Source organism: Platalea leucorodia (genome assembly GCF_965183815.1).
Source record: "Platalea leucorodia genome assembly, chromosome: 16".
NCBI classification, from domain to species: Eukaryota; Metazoa; Chordata; class Aves; order Pelecaniformes; family Threskiornithidae; genus Platalea; species Platalea leucorodia.
In genome coordinates this window covers 5750136-5771021 of record NC_138838.1, presented here as the reverse complement: position 1 = coordinate 5771021, position 20886 = coordinate 5750136, and the positions used below count along the sequence as shown (strand labels likewise).

General features: G+C 48.9%; 2 protein-coding genes across 16 annotated transcripts; one reads left to right on the top strand and one right to left on the bottom strand.

The window, feature by feature from the left end:
- Positions 1–14: 14 nt before the first annotated feature.
- ALKBH4 (alkB homolog 4, lysine demethylase) lies at positions 15–2436 on the top strand. The gene is made up of 3 exons (XM_082328003.1): positions 15–153; positions 931–1128; positions 1590–2436. The coding sequence occupies exons 1-3, from the start codon at positions 52–54 to the stop codon at positions 2229–2231; spliced, it is 942 nt and encodes a 313-aa protein (XP_082184129.1). The 5' UTR covers positions 15–51; the 3' UTR covers positions 2232–2436.
- ORAI2 (ORAI calcium release-activated calcium modulator 2) lies at positions 2216–19943 on the bottom strand. Of its 15 annotated transcripts, XR_014229902.1 has the most exons (8): positions 19336–19778; positions 18592–18868; positions 15729–15970; positions 9738–10266; positions 8041–8207; positions 5910–6208; positions 3926–4101; positions 3137–3208 (listed from the first exon to the last, which is right to left on the bottom strand). XR_014229902.1 is itself a non-coding variant. In XM_082327991.1 (6 exons), the coding sequence occupies exons 3-6, from the start codon at positions 15954–15956 to the stop codon at positions 6095–6097; spliced, it is 1038 nt and encodes a 345-aa protein (XP_082184117.1). In that variant the 5' UTR covers positions 15957–15970; positions 18247–18292; positions 19879–19895; the 3' UTR covers positions 5130–6094. The 15 variants fall into 15 exon arrangements, 13 of the variants coding, with proteins under 13 accessions (XP_082184117.1, XP_082184116.1, XP_082184123.1 ...); XR_014229901.1 differs by lacking the exons at positions 3137–3208; positions 3926–4101 and adding an exon at positions 2216–2251; XM_082327991.1 differs by lacking the exons at positions 3137–3208; positions 3926–4101; positions 18592–18868; positions 19336–19778 and adding exons at positions 18247–18292; positions 19879–19895 and having other exon boundaries at positions 5130–6208.
- Between the last annotated feature and the right edge of the window lie 943 nt (positions 19944–20886).

Genomic DNA, 20886 nt, shown 5'->3' with positions numbered 1-20886 from the left:
AGGGGGCGGGGGGGGGGGAGGGGGCCCGTATCCTCAGCGCAGCCGGCGGGGATGGAGGCGGCGGGCGGCGGCGAAGGGCCGGGCTGCGGCTGCAAGGGGATCCGCTCCTGCCTGCTCTGCGAGGGGCCCGCGCAGGCCGCTCCGCCCCCGCAGGTACCGGGGAGGGGGCGGCGGGGCGGGGCCGGCGGCGGGGCGGGGCCGGCGGCGGGAGGGGGGGCGCCTGCCATGTTCCCCTCAGGGCGGGCGGGGATGGCCGCGCCCCGAGGGGGCTCGGGAGGGGAGGCGGGGACCCCCGCGGCGGGACAGGGCCCGGCTCCCCGGGGGCTGCCGGGCCCCGAGCGGGGGCCCGGGCTGGGGACAAAGCCGAGCCCCCCGGGGCCGGGCCCGCTGGCCGCCCCTGGGTATTTGGGAAAGGAGCCCGTGTGGCTTCACCTGAGCCACGTTACAGAGGCGCACAGCGACCTCAAAAGCCAGGACAGACCTTGCCCGAGTTTCATACATTAAGAAAAGACAGGTTCGCTACAGCTTAGCCTTTTGGCCTTGGCGCTTTTTATCAACTTCCCTCATGCAACATTTATTGCTATGACAAACCGTATCTCTCCTCAGCCGGCCTGAGGAATCCCGACCATTAATCTCCTTATACATTTGGCACCGAGGATCATCTCTTCTTCCCCATCTTTGCAGGATAAAGACATTACTAGGAAAGAAAAGCGGCTTCAAGCAAGCAGCACAGTAATGCTGGAGCTGTAAAAAAAAGCAGGGAAGCATTGTTCCCCAAAAGAAGCTATAAAATTTCTCATGTCTACAAGAATCCCGTACAGGCAGTTTTCATGCTGCAGCATCAAGGCTGCAGGGGTAAATGATGGAAATGCCTTCTCTTGATAAGTTTTCCCCCCACTGCTTTTTTCTTCTCCATTGTTATTTCCACAGGGAGAAGATAATTTCACTTACTGTCCAGCAACAGGCCTAGCTAAAGGAAATGAGCACTCGGAATTTGCTGGCTGGGCATTTCCATTTCCAGGGGTGTTTCTGGCGGAGGAGTTCATTAGCAAAGACGAAGAATCTGAGATAGTTGAACTGATGGATCAAGATGACTGGAAACCATCACAGTCTGGCCGAAAGAAACAGGTTTGACTTTAGAAGCGCATTTGTTCTTAGATCCCTCTGGAAAAGGAAAGCTGTTTTCAGTTAAAACACAGAACATTTAGATGTTTCCTCAAATGTTTTCCCTTGAAAGCTTTTCCTGAAATCAATTGCAAGAATTACTTGTAATTAAAGTCAACTTCTTGCAAAAATACATGATAGTTAGAACGAACAGAATTTGACGGTGCATGTGCAGGCATTAAAGTTCACAGTCTCCAAGTGAAAGAAGTGGGTGTTTTGGTTTGTTTTTACTTTACAGGTGAGAAATCTAATTCCAGACAGATTAGTGTAGCTGCACTAAGTCCTTTTGCAACCTGGTGACCAGGTCACTGGAAGAGATGGGAACTCAAAAGTCGTGACCGTGAGCCCTGTAAGGATCACAGCCACTCCAAGATTTGTCCTAGATTTTTCCCTAACACTACCTTTTTCCCCCTCTTCTCCAACAGGACTATGGACCCAAAGTGAACTTCAAGAAACAGAGGCTGAAAGCTGGCAGCTTTACCGGTTTGCCAAGTTTTAGTAAAAAGATTGTGGCACAAATGAAGGCCTGCTCTGTACTAGGCGGTTTCTTACCTGTTGAACAATGTAATCTGGACTACATGCCAGAAAGAGGTTCTGCCATTGACCCACATTTTGATGACTGGTGGCTTTGGGGAGAGCGTCTGGTTAGCTTAAACTTGCTCTCAAAAACCGTACTGTCCATGTCTTGTGATTCAGAGGACAGTATCCAATTATTCCCCACTTTCAGTAAAGAAAACGGGGAATTAAGTCCCCCTGGATCTTTTACACAGACGTCAGTGTGCAAAAATTCAGGTGAAGAAGGAATTGACTGCATTTTATCCCCAAGGCTTGTTCCAAGTAAAGAGGTGACTGTTGCCATTCACTTACCCCGAAGGTCTCTGGTGGTGCTGTACGGTGACGCACGGTACACGTGGAAACACGCGATTTACCGCAAGCACATAGAGCATCGCCGAATCTGTGTCACGTTCAGGGAGCTGTCTGCAGAGTTCAGCGCCGGAGGAAGGCACGAAGAACTGGGTAAAGAACTGCTAGAAATAGCTCTTTCTTTTCAAGGAAGACCAGTGTGATCAGCAAGAGGAAGCCAGAACTGTATTTTGTTAGGAAATTTGAAAATAAAGTACAGAATTTGTGCAACTGTTTATTTCTGAAGTCTGCATAAGGAACCAGGTGTGTACAGAGATAAGCTCAATCAAATGGAAGTTTAACAAACAGAAATAAAAGAATGCAAGGAAGGGGTGGGCTGCTTGTTTCTTCGAAGACTCTCCTGGGCAATGGGAGCTTTTAGGCAAAAGTCAGAAATGAGCTGTATTGTAACAACACGCAAAAAGCAAATAGCCAGTTCTTAAATACTTAAATTAAACCAAGAAAGAAACTTAGAATCATTAAACTGAGCTGAGTATCAAACAGCCCTTGGCACAGATTCACCCCAAGCCCTGCAGCAGATTTTAACCTTTCCTGGCCCGTACTTGGTTCTGTCATACTGCTTTTAGCGTTGCACTGTGCCGTAGGGACACAACTATCTTCTCACCCCCTTCAGATAGGTCCTCTAGAGATCAGCTCTCCAGGGGAGGAGGGTAAGCAAGCGTCTCTCCACAGACAGTACAACGCACTGAGAACTAATTAAAGTCATTATCCTTTGCTGAAGATTCATGCTCTAACAGTGAGGATTAATCATAAATACCGTGTGTGAACTATATCTTCTGGGACCAAAGAGCAGCATTTGCGCAGGGGCAATGCTGACTTCTGCAGAGACAGCTTGGACAGGGTTCAGACCAAAGACTTGCACAGACTGTGTTATTTTCTGATCATTTGTCATCTCTGAACCCCGCTGTCAACTCTCAGTAGCAAGAGTCTGATTTTGGGAATAAGCTGGGCAACAGACTGCAACGCTGGCGGCTATCATTTTTTTTTCTTGGCACCTCCAGCAGTCAGGTTTGAATCATGCCTTGTACCTAAGATTCAAGTAGTCATTTGTAGCAGAAGCTGATTTGAGGCCATCTGTCTGCTCTGAACAAACTTCTGTGCTCTTGAAAATGAAGTTGTGCTGTGGAAGAAGTGTGATCCTTTATTAAACACAGTTGTGGCATCGAAACCATTAGCACAGTCACACCTACAGCAGTAAAACAACACTTCTCAATGCCGCCTGGTTTTAGTTGGTAAGGAAAGGGGAACATTTATACCTGGGATCTCGGCATCCCTGCGCAGCTGTTTCTGCCCTAGAAGTACTTCCTTGGCACAATGCACAGGTTTTACTGTATAGAAATGCACTCGTGCCATAGACACTGCCCTCCGCTTCAGGCACTGCAGGGGCGGGAGCTCTTCACCCAACAAAACGGTTACTAGAAATCAGTTGGGGGAATCGGGATATTTTTTATCAGTTTAAGCTAACAGATACAACTAGAGTGCTTTGTGGCTGCAATGAACCAGTTTCAGTTTAGCCCAGTATTTAAACAGTTGTGGACATCTATGTGATATTTCCAACGGGGACCCACGAGCAGAGCTCCCATGGGCAGTCCTAAATCCCAAAACTCCATCCAGCCTGGCTGGGGAGCATCACCTACACGCTCCAGCAGCAGTTTCGGCAGTGACAGCATGCCCTCTGATGGAAACCCATCACTGCAAACACAGCCAGCCAACATGCAACAGCCAGGCCACGTCTGCTCACAGCGAGCTTTATCCCAAGGAATTTCTCATAGGCTGCAACTTTTCCAGCTCACTCCCAAAAGCAGGGCCTTGTGCTCTCAAAACGGCGGTTCCTAACCTTTTTCCGGCAGACTGGTGGGATCAGCACCGTGCCGCTGGTGTCCACAGGGCTCAGCGGCCGTAGAGAACGTGATGTCCCCAGGCCAGCACCCGGAGCTGTCGTCGGAGCAGAGGACATTCGGCCAAGCAGGAGGACAGGGCTGGCAGCCTGCTGGAGCTCAGCACAAAGCCACGCTACGGGAGGAAACCCAGGGCAGGCTTTCATAGATAAAGCAAGCATTGAGCCCATATCCTCATCACCCTTTCCGTACTGAGCCTCTCCAGCAATCTGCTCTTTGCTCAGCAAACTGCAGCAGTCAAGTATTCCCGTTAATGTTTGGCCCTTATTTCCAGTGCTCCCTTTTAGATTTATATTGTGCTCTCAGCCTTTTAAAATACTTTCTGTGCGCGTACTTGCTGTTTCATTCTCTTCGCAGAGAAAGCAGATGATGGCTTCTGATGAATCAGTGCCACAATAACAAGATAAACAATATTAGTTCATTTTGTGCTCTGCATTTGTTAGCTGAATTTTTCTGCCTTGATCAAACTATATGGGAAGCTGCCATTCTTGCCAGAAAAATTCCAGTGCTTTCTAGTTGATATCTTAAATTTAAAAAATGCAAATACTTGTATTCTGAGCCAAAAATTGAGGGCTTTGTCTAGATGTTTTTGAAGTCCCAAACTTAATCTAGTCACCACACAGTCATTGCTACGTCTGTCTTTGGACATTTTTCACCTGTTAAACAGCCTCTTGGGCATCACCTTCGATGAAACTGCAATTACACACCCGTTGGTTCTGTATTACTTTATAATATGTACATTCTCTTCTAAAAAGCCAGAATCACAGCTCTACAAAACATTTACAATTGATTTGGATTGTCAAATACCATAGAAAGCTGAGAAAAGAATATAGAGGTTTTAGTCTTAATTAATTAGCTCTTAAAAGTAATTTTGGCCACTATGCTAGTATTATTAATGTCCGACAAACTTTAGTGGTCTTCATGTTATACAAGTTCCTATCACAGCTGTTTATCTTCTTAGCCAAGATTAGCACTTGTAAAAAACAGAACAAGAACCAGGCGCTCATTAAAAGGAAGCACATCTAATTGTTATCTAGTTGTGTATTTTAAAAGGAGAAGGATAATATCTGACCAAGCTTTAAAAAAAAAAAAAAAAAAAAAAAAAGAGGCAAAACCCAAGTTAACCCATAGAGGATGCTGGAGGACTTGTGCTGCCTTTCAAAAAATCAGTCTGAAGTCAGCAAGAAGCATAAAACTTAGCGAGTTTATCCAGTTTCTCTCACACAGCTGGACAATAACTGAGATACATATGTTGTTCTACATTAAATATTGTTCATGCAGAGATAAAACAAGAATAGGCAAAGCAAAAACACTGAGATTTTTTTTTTTTCTCCTAGCACTTAGCGCTCATCGTTGTTACCACCCTGAGCAGGAGGCAAGCTCCCAGTCGTGCACACAGGTATTCATGGGAATGCTTTCCAAACTCAGCCAGTCAGTAATTCCTGAAACTGCTTTGTTTGAAATGGGTACAGAGGAGGCAGCCTGCGAAAAGTTAATCAGAAAATAACAACGCTGGCCCCGTTGTGCTGGGATCTGACTTTGAGGTTGCGGCTCAGGGCGGGGGGCATTGAGGAAGCTGTCTTAAAAGCAGATGCAACAAGTTTTGGAAGATAACGAACCCACAGAAACAGGAAAACTCAAAGGCCTTTTATTTGTTTAAGGCAGGGAAAAAAAGAGAAAGCACATTATGAAATCCCACGTAAAGCCACAGAAAGGCAAGAGAATGTGAAGCGCGAGCAACCAGTCCCGCAGCCGGCTGGGCACCCTGCACCTCCATCCCTGAGCCCAGTGCTGCCGCCCCCGTGGCAAGCTGGGATTGCCCGTCCCCGAGTCCCAGCGCCGGGGAACTGAAGGATGTTCGCTCTGCGGCTGCACTCACCCCACCAGCTCTCTATAAACACTTCCACATATTTGAGCGCTTACCGCAGAGCGTGCTCCACCCGGGGCTCTCGCACGGTATCACTTTCATCCGTCACATGGGTCAGGCCCAGGCGGTCAAATCCAACATCTGCTGCATCTCCCCTGGTCATAAAGCCTCTCCGAGAGTCACATATCCACCGAAACAACGGGGCGGCAGCTACCAGAGCCAGGGCTGCCCCAGGGCAATGTTAAAAATAGGGAACTTGCAGAGTAAGGGCTGCCGCTAACCACAGCAAAAGGACAACCTGATACTGCTCCGGCAGCTCGCTCCGGCTCGCATTTGTGCCCGGTCTTGACTCCTGCTAACGAGGGAGAGAGAGCAGTCGCCTCCTAAACCAAGGCAGGTACCCAGGAACGATACGAAGCAGGGCTGTACCCCTGTCCTCGACAGCTCCTTCCCTGCTTTAGGAAGCGTCTTTCCAGTGCTGGAGCTTGCAGAGGCATTTTTCTGCTGGGCAAGAACTGTCCAAAACAATCCAAAAGAGGACTCAGGACTCTCAAGTGAGATCGTGGCTGTCCCCTGCAGCAAGCCAAGGCAAGCCCCACTGCAGAAATTGGAGAAATGGCCCAAGCAAGGCAAGAACCAGCCCAGAGAGGCACAGCCCAAGGGAGCTGAGAATTAGGGCAACAGCCATCCCAACCTACAGCGCCCAAGGCTGGTACAGAAAGCTAACACACGCGTCAGGGGAGATCCTCAACACACGTCCCAGCCCAAGGGTAGGACTCTTGGGAGAAGCATCCCTGTGCAGGCACCCCAGGAACGGAGCCACACAAAACTCGGGAGATCCCAGGAACGACACACACCCCAGGAACGACAGCGAGGTGACAGCACAGGACAGACGTGGCCAGGCACCAGCAGGCAAACCTGGACGTGACACAGTGCGCTGCCAGCCCTGCTGGGACACCAGCGATGGTGTGGAAAGGCAGGCATCTCCATGCTTGACTGATGGGAATCCTGCTGACAGCCACAGGGGCAGCAGCAGAAGCAAGGAGGATTTTCTGGCACCGTAGCGCAAACACCCATCTGGACAAGTACAACGTCCCTACTCCTTTACGGATGAACTCCTGTGGCTGATACCACAGGCGATCTTTCTGCAACACAGGCCTGGACCCAGCAGTGGTGAAAATGTAAACAAGTTGGAGGAAGAGAGGCAGGAGCAAGAAAAGCAAATGCTGCTGTGGGGAAAGAAGGAGAGGAGTTACAGCACAAAGGTGATGGATAACCTAGAGAGATCCCAGACGCCAGAGTCAAAGAGCAAAAATACTCCTGGGGGCTTCTCGTGGAAGGGAGAACTCAGTGCCCAGAGAGACTCACGAAACAAAGCTGCGAGCAAAGATGGGAAAGCACATTATTGTTCTAAGTGCACTCGCCCTTGGGACACCATCTCAAACCATAGCTCAGACTCCCTGCTAGAGTAAAGCGATCCCACTCCAGTCACTGATCTGCTGCCTTGAGACTTACCTTGAATCCAATTCCACCAAAGCCTCACCAAGTTATTCTACAAAATCAAAGCACAGTTTCTGCTGTATTTCTCCATTTGCTGAAGTTTATTATATTTGCAAAGAATTAAACGAACGATTTCGCTGTTTCCAAATGAGCTGCATTGCTTTCACAGCACTGCATGCACACTATGAAACTTGATTTTTTTTTTTTTAAATTACAAAAATGGCTCAATACTTTCCTTAACCTCCTGAGCTCCACAGCACATAGAGTCCTATTATTACTGATGTTAAAGGAGACTGCAAAGTACAGCTGGGAGATTCATCTTATCTGGTCTAGTTCTGGCCTCACAACAGAAATTTTGTTGGTAGGAGAGCCTACGCGTGTAATACTTGGCAGAAAACTCAACTCTGATTTTGTTGTATAAACCTTTGCTTTTTATTATGGTAAAAAGAGGAGGGAGAGAGGGCAGAGTCCTGGGGAGATCATATGAATTTCACGACCACCCACTTCCTGGAGGACACTCCTTATTTTTTGCTTATGCACCTAAGTACAGACTAGTCATTTAGCACACAAAGACTATTTTCTTTGCTGCACATCAGCCAATATGGCACATGCCAACTGCAGCAAGAACAACAGATGAAAGCCACAGACACAGTGCTAAGCAACTTGTTCAGCAATGCTCAAACTCACATGTAAACAAGAGGGATTTAGAGTTGGGTTCCCAAGGCCCTCGCCAGAGAGGAATACAGGGATAGCCTCACCCTGCTGCAGTGGGATTTGCGTGTACGCTCCATTCCGGGAAGCTGACATGTAATACACTGCCATTAGATTTCTCAAATCCCAGTGGAATAAGGGACCTGGGTTAAATAGAACATTACAAACATCCTTAATGATTTCAGAAACCTATAAGGCCTGGGAGACTCTGAAACTGCAATGTTTGAGTGCAGAGCAGGAAATCAGCACAGGATCAGGGCCAAGAAAATGTGCTTATGCTTCTTTCAGCCCTGTGTAGCAGAAAGCCTTACTTTCTCTTAAAAGAGCTGATGATTGCAAAACACTCTTTTCCCTCCACAAAGTTACCATAAATCGTAAAATCATTTTTACAGAAGTTTTCACCCATGAGGATGCTATAGAATTTACAAGCTTCCCTTGCTAAGCAATACAGACGTGCAAGTGCAATTTTCTTTGCTGCTGAAAAAAAAAAAGTCAGCTCAAATGAAACGTGATAGCTCTTTAATAGTACACAGCTCTCTCATCGGATCCAGCTCTGTCAGACTCGCCAGTACAGGTCCAGGTTCCACCAGAGGAGTTGCCTGCTTTGGTGGAGGGAGAAGGAAGCGTTCATTTTTGACAGACAAATGCTACAGCTGACAAAAAAAAAACCCAAACAACTGATGAAATATGCAGGACTGGGGCTTGTTCTCTCCAGCAAATGAGGCAGACATCTCGACAATACATAAATGAAGACGACATAGTGACAGATTTCTACAATATGCTATATGCTATCACTTCTTACCTCCTTGAAACTTGCTTTTCTAGTCCTTCAAAGTTTTGTCTCATTAAATTCCCTGTCACTGTTCTAAGAATGTCCTTGTTAAAAGTAAAACACCTGTAAGCCTTCCCTAGGCACTCTTGCCTCTTATTGGGAAAAAACACATGATCTTGGCATTCATTCAATCTAAAGTGACAGATGCTGCTGAAGAAAGTACGACAGAACTTTCCAGCCTCTTCCAATTCGAAATTCTACCTCCCCAGCTGTAAAAATATAGTAAGCAATAGCAAGAAAAGAACATAAAAGCTAAGGGTGATTTCTTTCTGGTTATGTGCTTATGGAACACTTGCTTTGGAACAAAGGTGATCCACACTCACAGTTTCTATTGTGCTTTCCTGGATGTCCTCAAGTCGGTTGCAGACACCCTCATTAACCAGCTCAGCTCTAGAAACGAGCTGCCAGTTAATTGCTGCTGCACTGACAGCCAGGGAGTTCTGACACATAAGACGGGTCCTACACACAAACACTGGCATTTTGGACAGCTGATGCAGTTTTACTTTTGGCAACGGAATATTGCATTTGTAAAAAATACAGATTTTTGGCTACCTGAACCAATGTTAAGGTAGATATAGTTTTGACCTTGAACTCTGTGGCAGTGTCGACGTAAGTACGCGAGTGTGTAGGACCAGAAACAGGCCAGAGACCCCAGCATCTGAAACAGCACTAGAACCCACAGCTATATATGGCAGGCAATTAGCGTTTACATATTTAAGCCTCAAGACAATCCATCACTGGTGCGTCTCACCAACTAGCAAAACAGGTATTTTGCTCTTAGCCTTAGCTGAGCGGATTTGCTGGAAGCAGCCTCTGCCTCTCTGTCACACTACCTGCATACCTCTGTCATGCCCATCTAACTGCACTTTCAGTTTGTGAAGCTCTTCGATCTCTCGGTTGTGGCGCTCCGTTTTGTGCCGCACCAAAGAGCGGTAGAAGTGAATGGTGAAGACGACAAAAATCAGACCCACTGGGACCATGATGATGGTGGAGACCAGTGCTGACTGCCAACCCGCATGGCTGCTGTGCTTCTCGGCGTTGGTGGTCTCGTTCTTCGGGATGGAGCCTACAGGCAGAAATTTTATCCAGCACAGAAGCACGACTTCCGCAAGGAAAAGGAGGATCCCCAAGACGGTGGAGAAGCCCCAGGCCAGCTCGATGTAGGGATGCATGCGCTCATGCGGGGACTCACTGATGGAGTTCAGGTTGTGGATGTTGCTCACTGCTTCCACGTTAGGCAGAATGCAGGTGCTGATGAGAAGGGCAAAGAGATGAACGGCCACGAGCACTGTTGTGCAGGCACTGAAAGCGATCAGCAGCATCTGGGGGTACTTGTACTGCACCTCCAGCTGCACCTCCACCATGGCAACCTGGGGGGAAAGGAACAAAAAGCTTGTCAACAGCTGCTAGTTTTCCTCTTTTCAAGGCTTTCATGCAGGGAAAGCATCTTTATTCAGGAAGAGCACCTAAGGTCAAGTACACACTCAAGTGCTTTTGAGAATGGCAGCCTAAATGCATCATTTCTGTTTCCCATGAAGATGTACAGGCAGTCTGCAGCTTGGCCTTTCTGAAGGCTCACGTGCACGTTTCTGCGCTGTAGTTTTCTGAAGTAACATGTCTCTCCTTGCACCCGTGAGCCATACGAACTGCATCAAACCAAACGCACAACAGAAGGAACACATTAGACAACAAGTGGAGCTCGGAGGCAGCTGACAGCCTGCTAGCCCGCCCGCCATCACACGTTCTCCTTCCGCTTGCAGCTCTGGTGCAGGAAGTTTCGACTTCAGGCACGTGAAGAAAAGCAAAAGCAGCTCTTCTGGCCAGCAGCCAGCAAGGTTTCACTACCCCCCATGGGAAGCACACAAGCTACTTTACAGTTTAAGTTAGTCCGCAGTTAAAATAGCTGCCTTCTATTCTCAGAACATTGTACGTTTGTTTTTATTACAAATATGCCCAGATACAAGTTATTTATATCCTCAAATTTCTCCCTTGAGAGCTAATAACTTACTAATATACTCAACAGAAGTGGACAGCTACTGCCTTATGGGTGTGTTCAACAACTCGGACAGGAGTCTGTTTTCTCAAAACGAGCTATCATATAGCAAGTTGTCTGTTTTTTCTTTCAACAAAGAAAGCTTAACAAGCAGAATAAGCACAAGAGAGCAAGGGGCTCTTGTGAGATCAGAACTGGAGTCTTAGTACAGGTCTGTTAACTGGTTTAGCATTATAATTCGTAAAATTACTTAACCTACCTGTGAAGTAAAATAGTACTTCTGCGTGGCGGCACCCCTGAAAGGACTGCAGAAACCTTGTGCTAAGAGAAGCTACAAAAACAGTGGATAAGACAATCAAACATTCCTCTCTAGCGGCTTGCTTGGATCTGCAGCTGCACTTCATGATTTGCACAGATACTAACTTGCCTGGCAGCAGGCAAAACCTCTGGTGATCCCAGGCAACCTGCTGCTCCGGCGTGGCACAGCTTGCCGGATGCGTCAAGGAGAAGCCGATGCTTGGATGCCTGCCTCAGGGCAGTGCCTCTCAAGACCATCATGAGAAGGCAAAGTCCAAACAAGCAGCTCAATTCTGGGGGGTAAATGGTTTTTTGCAGAACAGACTCATCATTATTTTATCCAGACTTTGCACGAGACCACCTCTGAGCAGCCATTTCAGGTTCTGTATAAAAATCTGCACCATTCGCTCTGGCATTACTTGTTAATATAATTTAAGCACTGGAAGATGAGGGGAACGCTCATGTTCTCCCTGTGGGTAACCCTGAAAAGGATTAAAGGGGATGAAAGCAAGTGCCTGTGTTAGCACGACTGCTGCCTTACCTGCATTTACTCTGAAACCATCAGCAGCCTGAATGAGGGGATCACAGTCAAGTTGGAACACATTTAGTAGCAGCCAAGACATAACATGTGTGTTTGCAGCAGCAAACGGTCAATCTCCACAAGTCCAAATTTTACACCTACATCAACTATTTAGAATATTAGAGACACCAAAAATATTGTGGCAGTTCTTGGACATTGCCAGACTTCTGTTCCGATTATGAACATGTGTGGGTTTTACGGGTTTCGTTGTTTTTTAAAGGTTCCTGTTTGCAGTTTACAATAGTCCTTGTCGAATAGTGGAGAAAATAACAACGCAGGATTGGCTTCACCATCTATTACAAGGTCAGTTTAAATAAAACACATGCCACATTGCCTCGCATATGTTCTCTTTGCAGATCCCTCTATATTGATTCGAGAAGGAGGAGATCAAACTTACTCTCTGCTGCACTGTTCTGTACAATGAATTTGTACGGTGCTGTGATTGTCAGTCACACCCTGTGAGCCAGGGAGAGCTGCAGGTATATTGTTCATTATTGGGTGCTGTAATACCCAGAGACACAGTATTCAGCAAGCTGAATAGGAATCGTACCTGCATGTTCAATTTATAGCTTTATATTAAAGCTGAAAGCCTGGCGGATGTCAACATATCAATTTCTACTTGTTATCCTTCGCATGAGCAGCACTTTTCAGCTAATTGGATGTTTCCTCCCAGACTAACCTATTCCCTAGGGCTAGCTTCAGCTGTGCAATGTGATGAATTTTTAACACTGACTGATGGCTCAGTAAGAGGTATTTCAGGGAAAAACATCAACAATCCAGATAGGGCAGCAAGGCAGAAAAACAGTTCATTTAACCCGAACAAGTACTGGAAAGGTGAACGAGCTCTTATCGCTTTACCCTGTACAGACTGTCATGTCATTCTCTGACCGGGATAAGAGAAAGAGGACAAGCTGACATAACCCATTTAAAAATCATTAAATATGCTGCTTAGTCTGTAAAACTATTAATATGTCACGTTTGATGCAATTATACTCTTCTGTGATAACAGCCCCCTTTATTGTAACCTCTTCCCAGAAGCCAAGGTGCCAAGGGCTTGACTTTGCAAGGCACTGAGCACTCTGCCAAGCCGCAGAAGATCTCAGCATAGGCTTAATTTTAAGCTTGAGCATCACCCTGTTGAACTCCACTCTCACAGGTTTGCTAAAGGACCAAATACTCAGAACATTTTAGAATTAAACTGCAATTAAGTTACATGCAATTATGTTTTTTTCAGACCAGTATAGCCCAGATTGTCCACAACAAAGATGATGCTCATCTCGAGAAATTTAGACCAGGATAGACAGTATCAGGCAAAAGGATGACAAATGGCTTAACATGAACCATGTTACATTCACACAGATGGTTTGGCAGCCGCTAAAAACAACCGCTCCAGTAGATCTGTTGGATTTTTTTTTTTTTTTTTTTAAATCAAATACTTATGCTGTAGCAATTGGACAAGTATTGGGAAGACTAACTAGCAGTCATAGCTCTTATTTCCATCAGGAAAATGATTGAGGCTTTCTAAGCTCCCTCTAAATCTTTGTCTGTAGTCTCTCTGGGGCAAATGCAGTAGCGCTACAGCCCACCTCCAAACAGACCTGGCACTGGAAAGGACCCACAGCCTCCTGATCTGCCCACCTCTGCCAGAAATACCAGAGATAGCATTGAGTAACGAGGAAGGTTCGCATTATTCTGCAGCCTGTCCAGAAGGAGCTGGATCAAAGCCACTGCCTGTTGATTAAATATCCATCAGCTCGTAATAATTTTCAGCCAATATGGAACTGGCTTGAATCAAACACACTGACAGGGAAGTAAATAAAGCAGTAGCCAAGCCCTGTATGACATTTGTTTACACAGTTAAATGCACACAGGGCTTCAGGGAAACTATTTAACTCTAAATAACTTCTCTACTTTCATCAATAGCCAAATAGATGCTCTCATTAGAGAGTGAACATCCATGTACTAAATACCTGCTTGCCAAATTACCAAAGGAGAAATAGCCTGGTCGGAATAGATACCTCAGCTTTCACCGGAAGGCCTAGTACGATCAGCTGGGAAAAAGCTTGCCAACAAAGAATTCCTTATTGTGGAAATTTTCATTTCTGACAATTACTGATTTTAGGTGTTCTTATGATGTTAAACTGGTGATCTATAATTAACACTACTTATACCTATGTGTTTATTTGACTTGCATTTTAAACAGTTTAAGAGAACAGAAGTCAAACGGTTAATTTTGCATGTTTGCCGAGGACTTTCAGCAACCTTCTGTTGTGCGAGTTGAGAAGGCACGCTTTGTTTTCAGATACGTGGCTCAGCCCCGCGGCGTGGGTGGGCTGCAAGCCCCCCCGAGCCCCTGCGATGCCAGCGACAGCACGCCCCAGCACGGGCACCTGTTTGTGTAACCACGCCGCCTGGATCGATCAGTTCACAACACTGCCAACCGTTAATTTAATAATCACGTTAAAGAGAACAGTCACAAATGACTAACACAAAAGTCAAGTAACCCAGAGGCAGAAAGGGCAAGCACATGAGCTGCTTTTTAAAGTAAGGAAGCTTCTGAGTGAAAGAAATCTACAGGAGAGCACTCAGCTTTCTCAAAACAAGGCGGTATTTTCTGCCACTTCAGCACGCAAGCTTGGTTACAAACCAACATACGCTGTGTGAAAAGTTTTTACAAGCATCACATGCACGCAGTCAGCGAGCGGAGAGGAATCGCAAAGCGACCAGGCACCCTCTCTCCCCTGCAGCCTGCTCCCACTTAACTCCCCGCTTGCATTTTTCCAGCTTCGCTTTGGGTGACCAGCTTTGTCATCCCAAACAGACTGTTGTAATGTTGCAGATGATTCACATTCTGGGGGATTGAGGGGGTTAAAAACAGCGGAAGGAGCTAAAATAAAACAAGGAAAGCTATCCAGAAAGTTCCTGAGATCTGTTTTCGTCCCAGCTTCTGAGCTGCAGGATGCGACATCTTCACATCACGTCCCGCTCACCCAGGCGCTGCCCTCTGCCTCTCTGCATTCAGCTGACAGACCTCAGGAACAACCAGACCTGCCCACTTCCTGAGCAGAAAACCTCCACCAAACAGGTTTCAATTCTCACTCCCAGTAAGCAAGAACCGGAGGGGAGATGGAGAGACTCACACCGATACAGCACATCCGTAGTTTGCTAACACCACGGCTGGGACAGGTCTAAGCACTGGACCACTGACTGTCTCCATCTTGTTTATTTGCTTGCTCCCTGACGTGGTGTTGTCCTATGCAGATAGCTTCCAGATAACACCCAAGTGCTGCACGGAGGAAAGCAACTACCAGGGATTATTCCCAACAGGCAGCACTGACAAAAATATACCAGGTTTGGCTCCCTTCAGGCTACAGAGTCCTCCGATACCAGGTCTGAGGCTGCAGGGCCTCTTCTCACAGCATATAACACGATCTCCCCGATCACACTATGCAAACTTCGCTCTGGCAGACTGTGACCCAACCTCCACCTTATTTTAGACACTGCGACCTGAAAAAAACACATACAGAAATTAAGATAATGTTCAGGACCACAGCAACCGCAGGGGCCCGGGGGAACTCCACGCCCAAGTGCAACCTCCTGCGAAGGCAGCCAGAGACGAGCGGCCTCGGGGCCAAAGGAGAGCCCAGGTCCTGTATTGTTTAGCAACACTGGTGGAGCGCTTAGGATCATTTGCATGTAGGGGATTAGTATTTTTAAAGGGCTGACTTGGGAGTGCGTGGGTTGATTGTTAAGCAGCTCATGTATCCGTTGCTGCCTTGAGAGACCCAGCCTCAAACTTTTCAGCAGCAGCCAAGCAGAAGCCCCCAGGCAGATGCCTCCTGCCTCTTCAGAAAACAACAGTAGGTCCTGCTTCTTCACAGGAGGAAAACACTGATTAAGAGATGATTTTACAGAATCAAAACCTTCACGATCCAGAAAGTGTTGCTACAAAGTACACGTACCATCGCAAATCCAGAGAGCAGAGCAGAGGTTCTGCTGGACGCTTTCAGTTTGGCTCGGCTCAGGTACAATTTTCTCCATGAAAGGGCTTGAACGGAGTGGTGGTTTGATGTGACCAATTCCAGATAGCTGCGACGGACCCAGTCCCGATAATCCATGCCTTTCGTGCCAGGTTCAGAGCAGCAAGCAGGAGTGGAAGGATCCACCGGAACGTTCAATTCGGAACTCATGGTGAGACCAAAGGCTGAGGAAACAACAGTCACGTTCAAAAGGAGGTAGCAGACGGGGCAAGCATCGACTACTGGAAAAGCTACATTTAAACAAAGTTACCCTCAGTCAGTAGAAAAATGATGGACCAAATACCATCAAGCTTGCAAGGCACAGAACAGAGAAAGGACCATCTGTAATTGCTAAAAATGACCATGGTTTACACAAGTAAACCTGGGAACTACTCCAGTAGGAATTCAGAAAGGTTGCACAGCATCCGGCTTTTCATTTCAAAGCTAGCATCTCAGCTTTCCCCTTTAATTCCTCCTTGCTAATAAAATAAATTGTTTTACATAAAGACACTTTGCAAATAGGGCCTCCATCTTATAATTTTGTTTTAAGCTGACAGTTAATTTCACAGCGCATCACGGATTGGCTCCAAATGCATCTCCTTTAGAGTACCAGAGTAACTCCAGCTAGCGTGTCCAGGGAGTCACTTTTTGCTCTTTCTTTGGAAACAAGGTTTTCAGTTAAACCATCGCTCATCATAGCTCAGTTTAGGTCGGCATGGTTCTTCCCCAAGACTTCCCCAATAGTCATAGAGCTGAACGCTGCGTAGGGTTAACAAATGAACTTCCCAAGCTCCTGCAGCGGGAAGTCACATTTCCTGAACTGCTCACACTCCACTTATCAGCCACATCTGACAAAGAATCCTGTTCCCTTACTTCCACCGGTGGCTCTTAGCATGGGGAAAGGAAAAGACAATTCCAAGGGGAAAAGCTAGTTGCCTTCCCGGTAGTTTCAGCATCGTCAGATTCAAGAGATTACACCGAAAGATGTAAGAAAGCAGGAAGACTATTTCAGGTGGTGAATGCCACAGCAGCCAGCAGAGACAAGCGCGAGGTCCAAACCACCCCCTCCTTACACCACAACTTAGCCAGGCCGCGGCCGGATGGCTCCGGTGATCTCCGTGCCATCCACGGACACAGAACGGGATTCGCTAAATGTTTTGACCAACAATTTCTCAACTCTGACAAACAGCTGAAACTGGATGTTTTACCTCAGCCTTCTGAAGAACGGAAACCATGATTCTCTGATTAATCCCGGCACTCACAGCTCTGCCCCCGACCACCACAGCAGTGGCAGGCAGCAACACCAGAGCTGCACCACACAAGACCTTTTTGGCTATGAATACTTACAGGCTCCTAGAAGGAGGAGATGCATGCCCCGAATCACACATGGTGTGGTACTAATTAGTCCCAGCGCCACACCTCAAGGTCATGAGCACCTTGCTTTTCGCTTGAGAGGAGCCCCAGGCCTGCCTCCATCCTCTCCCTGCTCCACCCAGCTCTCCATGTACACGGGCCACATGGTGACAGCTAATAAACCACCATTTGCTGCGAGATTTGAGGAAGTGGGAAAGATAAAAAGGACACCAACTGCCCGCAACTCAGAATGGTATTACTGAAAGGGAACAAAGCTGTTCCAGGCACTATAAGAAAGGTTAGACTTCAGCAGCAAATCAAGCGTTGCAGGTTGTAAGATTGTCTGCCTCTTCTGAGCATGGGGGGCTTTCAGATTTCAGCCCCCTCAGACATAATAAGGAAGGCACAAGCCTTGTTCTTCTGGGCAGTTTTTGACATGGCCACTATTACAGCCCCTGGAGGACTCCAGGATGGCTCCTGAACTGCTGAGCAGTTTTCAAATTATTAAAAAGAAAAAAAAAAAACAACAAACCAAAACGTAAAAGAACTTTCACACAACAATAAAAACAAGAACAGAATAAGAGGAACAAACCTCCCTGCTTGCTCTGTGTTTCCAGAAAAAGGCAAGGATCACCTATTTTACAGAAGAAGAAAAAACATCTCTCCCCAAGTCTCCTGGGAGGATCAGAGCAGAAACATGCTGTGAGCAGCAAGATGCGAAGCTCTTTCCTGTGACAACATCCTGTGTGGATTCTGCAATGTATAGTGGGGGGTGAATTTATTAGCTTTGTCCTTAGGGGGGACCCTAATGGCCTCTACCCTGCCATTTATTTTCACAAAATGCGTAGGAACATTGTATGTAGGAAACATCAACCCCTGGGACAAATTCCATTGAAAAGACAAATGAATTCAGAGGTTACAGAGGGAGAGCAAGAGTACCCAATCATATCTGCTTCTTTCCTTAGAAAAATAAGCTAAAAATACCACAAGGATGAATTTTCACTCTGAAGCAGCTCAAGAGATATTCCCAAATAAGTAAACAACTTCAGAATAAAATCCATAAACAGAAACGTAGCCCAAACAAGCAGCAACAGGACAGCAAATTCACCTTGCTGGCTACGGACATGGAGAGAGTGGGTGGAAGGCTCCAAGGGCTGAAACACAAGACCAAAGAGGCATTTTACATGCACAGTATCTTAAGCAGTTTTACTCTAGAAAGACTTTTCAGCCAGTTATCTGCAGCAGGGGAGAGTTATTCTGGAGATTTCATGTTCCTGCCTTGCAGCGTTAAAGGTTCAGGACACTTGGCTCTTACAGCACTAACCAGCCTACAGGGCTTTACCGCACAGGGCTGTTGAGTTTTGGATGGAGAATCAGGACTTCCCCAGGAGACCTCTTCCTCAGCCTAACAGCCAGCTCTGGCCAAGTCCATCCCAGCTGTGTCTTTACTCACTTCCGTTGCACCACCGATGCATTTGACCCCGCGTCATTTCACACCGCTGAAGACAGAAAGCCCTCTGTGATTGCTCCCTCGTATCGATTTTGTTAATCCATCCAGCGCTGTCCTGCGGAGCAGCGAGCGTAGCGGGGAAAGCCTTCGCCATGCCTTTACATCTCAGCTGCCCCTGTGCAGTTGCAAGCGCACGTGCGGGGATTTCTTCACAGCAGGGAACGAAGCAGACGCTGCTGGGGCTGAGATATGCGGATCCCCCTCCCGCCGCCGGCGTGCCCTGAACAATCGCCCGCAGAGTGCTCTCTCAGCAGTGCTGTCAGCTTCTCCGCCTGGCTTCAGGACACCGGCCCCTCCTCGGACCCAGGTTTCTGCCCCACAGCCTGGCCTCCAGCTGACACTGATCAGCAGATTTGTACCAGCACCCTTCTCCCCTGCACAGCATCATTCAAGACCCTGCGCACCATGGCTAAGCCTAACCCCAGGCCCTGCTACTCCCCCTTCTTCTCCTCTCTGGGCTCCCCAAGCGCAGGCCCTCTTTGCTATGGGGAGCCCCTTCCCATGTTCTCTTCTGGCATGGGACCCCCCCAGCAGCACCCCTGGGGTGTCACACCGCCCAGGCAGGGTGTGAGCACCCCACAGCTGTGACCCCCCTTATGGCAGCGCACCTCAAGCAGGGGATCCCCCCCTCCCCCCGAGCAGGATGTGACCCCCTCGCCCCACCGCCACGGCTGGGATCCTACTCACAGGGCATCGCCTGAGCAGGGGATTTCTCCTCCTCCTCCTCCTCCTCGCCAGCCACTCTCAGCACAGCCCCGGCAGGACGCGACCCCACACAGCGAGGATCTCCCCTCCAGCAGCACCCTCAGACAGCGGAACCCCCAGGCCAGGATGCAACCCTCTCACAGCTAGGATCCTTCCCTCCGAAGGCACGCAGCATCCCAAGCATCCCCCGCATCTCCTCAGGCAGGATGGGACCCGCTCCTTCCCCACAGCCGGGATCCCCCCTTCCCACAGCACCCTGGGTCAGGGGCTTCCCTGCACCGCAGGCAGGAGCTGTCTCCCCTACAGCACCCCCAGCGAGAGGATCCCTTTGTCAGGATACGACCCTGAGCGCCGGCCTGCCCTCTGCATCCCGAGGGAGCTCCAAAACACCGCCGGGCAGGACGGGACCCCCTCCTCTGCCCACAGCGGACCCCTCACACCCACCCCCCACCCCCGGCAGGGGATTCCCCCCCGCCCCGGGCAGGATGCAGCCCCCCCGGGCCGCGGGGGCGGGCCCCGGCTCACCGCGCTGGCTGGCCAGGGGCCGGGCCGGGTGGGGCGCGGCGCCCCGGGAGCCCCCGCCGCCGCCGCCGCCGCCGGCTGCCGAGAGCCGGAGCCGCCTCCGCCGCTGCCAAGGCAACGCCGGGCACCCGCCACGTGACCCGCAGGAAATGGGGGGGCGGGCAGCCGCCCCGCCCGCCGCACGTGACCGCCGCCTCATTGGGCCGCGGCGGCGGGGCGGGGCCGGGGGCGGGGCCGGGAGCGGGGCCGGGAGCGGCTCCTCCCCGCGTCCCGCTGCGCAGCGCCGAGCACCGCGGCTGCGGGGCCGGGGCCGAGGCCGCCCGCCCCCGGGCCGGCTCCGCCGGCAGGAACCGGGCCTCCCCGCGCCCCCCGAGAGAGCCGGGGGCGGTCTGGGGGTTTTACTAAACGGGGTCGTGTACTTAGCGGTTACAGAAGGAGGACATCCCGCACCGTCCCCACCGCCTCCGGGGACACGCGGCCGGCTGGGATCCCGGGGGCCGCAGCCCTCGGAGCTCCCTGTGTGAACACGCATCTGTAGGGAAAAAATCACCCTAAATTCATGGTCGGGGTGAAACCCCCCCACGGACAAAAACGTTACTCGGTCTGCAGCTTGCGCCTCTACATCTTTCCACAGAGAAGGTATCGGTGCAATGGGATGTAAATGTGCTTTTATTACAACTATTAATTATACAGCAAAAAGTCGCCACTTACATACGTCAAAAGGCAGCGCTGGCTTCTGCCTCCGCCGAGCTGCAGCATCCTCTGGCTGAAGCAGAGAAAAGGCGGCGGTGGAAGCCAGGCTGCTGTCTCCCTGCATGCCTCCTCCATTGACTCAGCAGGAAATCCTGTATAAACCCATCAAAAGAGCAAGGGTAGGGACAGACTTGTGGGAAAGGGGAGGGAGTTCCTCCCCTGAAAATGAGATACAGAAAATGCCGAAAGGCAGCACAATGGGCCAGCTTTATCACTCGGTAATCCCATCCTCCGGAATTCACTTCTGCCTGGGGGAGG